The 5,215-nt window shown below is 34.0% G+C and overlaps 1 protein-coding gene across 1 annotated transcript; it reads right to left on the bottom strand.

Annotated features, from left to right (window-relative positions):
• Positions 1-2,950: 2,950 nt before the first annotated feature.
• On the bottom strand, positions 2,951-5,006 carry LOC149775879 (uncharacterized). Its single transcript, XM_089943790.1, has 3 exons — positions 4,769-5,006; positions 3,970-4,052; positions 2,951-3,521 (listed from the first exon to the last, which is right to left on the bottom strand). The coding sequence occupies exons 1-3, from the start codon at positions 4,929-4,931 to the stop codon at positions 3,135-3,137; spliced, it is 633 nt and encodes a 210-aa protein (XP_089799916.1). The 5' UTR covers positions 4,932-5,006; the 3' UTR covers positions 2,951-3,134.
• Positions 5,007-5,215: the final 209 nt, after the last annotated feature.

Here is a 5,215-nt window from a genome sequence, read left to right as displayed (position 1 = left end):
TTGATTAATCACCAAGACAAAATAAAAGAAGGAAAGAAAGATGGTTTTTATTTTTTTTTAAACCCCAAAAACTTTACCATTCAGTTTGGATTGGCTTATTTCTTCACTTAACATTGCAAGTTGGTGTTGCGATTTGGTTCATTTTGCACTGTTTGTCCTAAACGACGGTCATTTTCAGATGCACAGAAAGATCTTTACTAATCGGACAAAAATTGTCAAATTTGACAGATTTTAGTGCTTCATATAACGCTTCCTTCGATGTCTAGGCTAAATCCAGTCCATACCTTTTTGGAGCAATCATAGGTCAAGTTACTATAGACCATTCTTAGAATGTATTCATATATTCATGTGACCCTGGGTCAGCGAATCCAAAACGAGGCTAATATAGGCACAGTTTCATTTTACCTCGCAACCATGGCTGCTACAGTTGATACCGGCAACAGAAAAAATCGCGACAATTATTGTTGTGTTCCGTTGTGCAATGGGAATGCTAGAATTCACATAGATTTAAGCTTCCACCATATCCCATCAGTGAAGAAGATGGAGCTTCGTAGAAAATGGATTGTTGCAATACGTCGTGATGAGGGGCTGAATTTTAAGGTAAGAAAACTGGATGATTGTTGGTGTGTTTATATTTTCTTGCAACTGAATGATGTAAGAATAAGAATTCCAAACGCAAAATAGATTCTGTCGATGAAGTAAATGATTGTATGTATGTGTGTTTTATAATGACAGGTTTCTAAAAATGTTACCCCTAGTCCCATTCCACATAACGGGGTCATCGAAAACTGGGCGTACCTCCAAGCAGCGCATTTTTATAAGAAATTATGAATTTTGCGTAGGAGTAGTAAGTACAGAAAAGGTAAAGTTATTACCTCGTTAAAAAAACAAGTAGAATGTAAATGACCACGATAGAGAAGAGAGATAGCACCAGTACAATGAAAATGATGAGAGTACAAGTTGAATGAAATTACGAGAGAGAGAGAGAGAGAGAGAGAGAGAGAGAGAGAGTGGATAAGAATTAATGAAGCTGTTGATAAAACATCACTGCATAATTTCTCTTATTTACTCTGAAAATACCTGATTTATGTGGGGCTTATTTTGCTTGCTGTTCTCCTCCAGATGGCACTGATATTTAATCAAACCATAGCTTTGTAACTTTTGTTTTACACATTTATTTCATAGTGTGTGCATGGTGTGTGTGTGCATGACACAGTGTGTTTATGTGTATGAGAGAGAGAGAGAGAGAGAGAGAGAGAGAGAGAGCAGACAATCAGTGGAAAGCAGCCTCTGTTAAAACTCTTGTATAATTTTAAATTATAGTGAAGCTGGTAACTTTGCTAGTTATATTATTTTGTCTCCATTATAGTTAACAAATGTTGATGAAAAGCTACATTATTATTTTATCTTCTTCAGATCCTGTGAGTTGCATATAGCATGCAAAAGTAAAATTACAGAGCTGGAGAAGAGACTGAGGAAAGCAGTAACAGAATTGGAAGAGAAGGAAAGGCAACTGCAAGATTTGAAGAAAAAAATAAACATGGAGAAGCTTGGATTGAACAGATTTACAGATGATGATGAAATGATAGAATTTTACACTGGTTTTCCCACATATGAGGTTTTTATAACCTTCTTCAATAGCATCAAACCTACTGCAATTAGAATGAAGAGCTTATATTACAGCACAGGGAATGACATCAACATGAGGGGACGGCAAAAGGCAATGGACCCAGTGGATGAACTTTTCATGTTTTTGTGTAGATTGAGATGTGGATTTCCGATTGAAGATATGTCTGTTCGATTTAATATTCACAGGTATTCTGTAAGTCGGATAATAATCATGTGGACAAATTATTTGTATTTTTTACCAAGTCGTGAGCAGGTTCAAGCAAATATGCCTCTCGATTTTCAACTGTCCTACCCAGGAACTAGAATTATTATTGACTGCACAGAAATATTTACAGAAAGACCCTCATCTCTAGTGCTTGCATCAAAGACTTATTCAAACTACAAAACTCACAACACCTGAAAAGGTTTGGTAGGGATAGCCCCACACGGTGCAATCACGTGTCTTCCTTGTACTCTGGATGCATGAGTGATGTGGAGATCACAAAGCTGTCAGGGCTTATAGATTTGTTAGAACCAGGGGACCAAATCATGGCAGATAAAGGTTTTGTTTTACATAAAGTTTTAGAAGGTACTGGTGTTTCCATTGCAACACCACACTTTCGGTGTAGTGATGGGCAGTTCACAGCTTCCCAGGTGGAAGCCAATCAAAAAATTGCAAGCCTGAGGATACATGTGTAAAGATACATTAAGAGGGTGAAAGAATACAAAGTTATTACAGTCTGTGGTGCCTTTGACAATTTCTGGGTCAATACATCAGTTGTGGACAGTAGCAAATGTACTGACTTTGTTCAAATGACCACTAATTAAACAAAAGAAATAGCATTTTGTGACATGGAAGTATCATGTAGAACTTGTGAATGAAAACAAAGATACTGAGACATTATGAAAGTACCACATAAGGTTCATTTTATTGACATTTCAGTAGTTTATTTTTAGACCTTAAAATCATGCCACATTTCATTGGCATCTTGTCATGCAAATACCTTTTAGATGTGTGAATCTTGTTCATTTTATTAACATTTCAGTAATATACAAGTTTTTTTAAAACACCTTTAGTAACATCGTGTAATATTTCAATGACATCTTGAATTTCATGCAAATACCTTTGGTAAGATGTGTGTATGTCGATATATATATATATATATATATATATATATATATATATATATATATATATATATATATATATATATATATATATATATATATACACAATTACTCAAAGGGTTCATGTGAAAATGATACACAATTCTATAATGCATCTATGTGTGACTGTTCCGGCCTATATACATATATAGTAAGAAAAACCAGCTACACTGAATTTAAAATTGACAATTTATGTAAGTAGATTTTAAAAGCAGTGCAACAAAGTCCACATTGGCAACTGACTTGCAGCCATTTTGCTTGGAGTTGTCAGAATGATTTAATAATGTAAAGGCATAGAAAATTCATTTTAATATATCTTACAAAACATTCATATGCATATATACAAACAGGAGAACGTACTAGTTGAGGTAGAATCTATAACAGAAGAGATCAAGCTTGTCCTTGACAGCTTGCCAAAATTCCCTGTCAAACAGAATAGTCTCAACATGAAAGTCATTTTCCAACCACACACAAAAATCACACCATTCCAGTCCTGTAACTGCCAACTGCATTTGAACTTGGTAGTAGTAGTTGTGGTTTGTCTTCAATTTCAAGGCATCATTAGAGACCGCAAGGTACTTCAGAGATAGTAAAGTGTCTGCAACTGGACATTTAATCTCCAACAAACCATAAGGGGGGGTCCTCTTGGGGTTGTAGACTTTACGATCAGGAGTTGCAGCAAGCCAATGACAAAATGGGCTCACAATTATGCCACTTGGGTACAGATTGACATTGTCATTCATTCTCTAGAAGAAAAAAGTTTTTTTTTTAATATAAAAACAAACCAAAATCATAAATCGCAATAATTTAAAAGGTGGTTTTGTTTCTTATTCAAATAAAATGTTCCTACACACTGGGGTGTCATTTATGCAATACAAATTATTTTCCTTGATTTCTTAAGCAGGTTTTACAAATTTTTGTTGTTGAAATTTCTTTTAAAAAGGATACAAATCGGATAATTTTCTTTTCTTCTTTTCTTTACAGCATACTCATTTTGTATTCCAAAAGCAATCCTAATTTAGACAGCCCTGGAAAGTTTATTTGAAGAAATATGATATGGCCAAACTGTATCGTAGACAGCATTTATGCAAGATTTGAATTTCAATAAAATTTTAAGTGTTGAAATATTAAAAATATCTGTGCATGTTGAATATAATTTTAATAATTTGTAATATAAATATGAATGAAAATGACCTCAACAACATGTGGTGACTCGTTCTTCTTTTGTGATCTAAAACACCGTCCCTTGAAAAGGCATTCATTTCCATCTCTATAAACTGAAAATAAAAGAGAAACTCAGTTTAATAAACAGATTAACATAATATCCCATACATAAAATGAGAAAATGTTATATTGTTTAGACACGATTATTCCCTATTATGTTTACTTGATCTAATGTATGCAGTTACATACTGGGTGTTAAAATTCATCCATCTACCAACACCACAAAACTAATAATAATTATAATCAATGAACAATGAAGAAGTTCACATAAATAAGGGACCAATTTGTGTGTTTGGGGGCAGGGTGCTCTTTGATAATATATATATATATATATATATATATATATATATATATATATATATATATATATATATATATATATATATGAATGGATATAAAACAGCTTTGAACAAATAATCCTGCTGTTTTGTGGGTAAATATAAAAATGTCAGGTTGTGTACTTTTGATACATATTAAAATGCAAGGTATGTACCCAAAACTATTTAAAGCGCACCACAAAGTCTCTACTGGTGAGGAAGGGGGCGTGGTTGGTTAAAAGGGCAGTTTGTGTCACTATGCACGTTTTGTAAATGTTTTATTTTGACCGCGTGTTTTGACCACAGTACTGACTGACAGCTGTACATTTAAATCAGACCTACTCAGAAAAAAAAAAATTATGCTTTAAATAGTTTCATTTCTATATCGTTAACTTGTGTTTTGTGTGCAGTAGAGAAAAAGTACACTCAAGATAGGTCGTAAATCAACTTACCTTTAAGAGAATGGACGTATCCCTCACTGTAATACTTGAATCCTTTTGTCATCTGTTCATTCCCTGAACTGCTGGAGACACCCGTGATGAAATTCTCAACGAATGTAAAAGAAATATCTGGCAAACAGCTCAGATCGTTACTCGATGTACAGTAAGACGCCATATTTTTTTCTCAGTCTGCCTACCGTAGCCTCGTTTTCGCGATACATTAATATTCATGAGGATCTCATTAAGAATGGTCTATACGTTCTCTACATTTTAGTCTATTTTTGAGTCCTTACAAGTCTGTACTCTTATATATTTATCTAGACAAAATCTCGCCAAGCAACAGATGGTGCCTGGTGGCCACTTTATCGATCATAGATAAAAAGATATCGAGGTGCTAAGTAAGATCGGTTGGCAAGGTGGAAGTAATAATTCATGTAATACATTAAGTGTAAGCGAGAA

The sequence above is a fragment of the Sinohyriopsis cumingii genome, chromosome 19, assembly GCF_028554795.1.
Source record: "Sinohyriopsis cumingii isolate HCF-2022 chromosome 19, ASM2855479v2, whole genome shotgun sequence".
In the NCBI taxonomy this organism is placed as follows: Eukaryota; Metazoa; Mollusca; class Bivalvia; order Unionida; family Unionidae; genus Sinohyriopsis; species Sinohyriopsis cumingii.
This window is presented reverse-complemented; position numbering and strand designations above follow the sequence as displayed.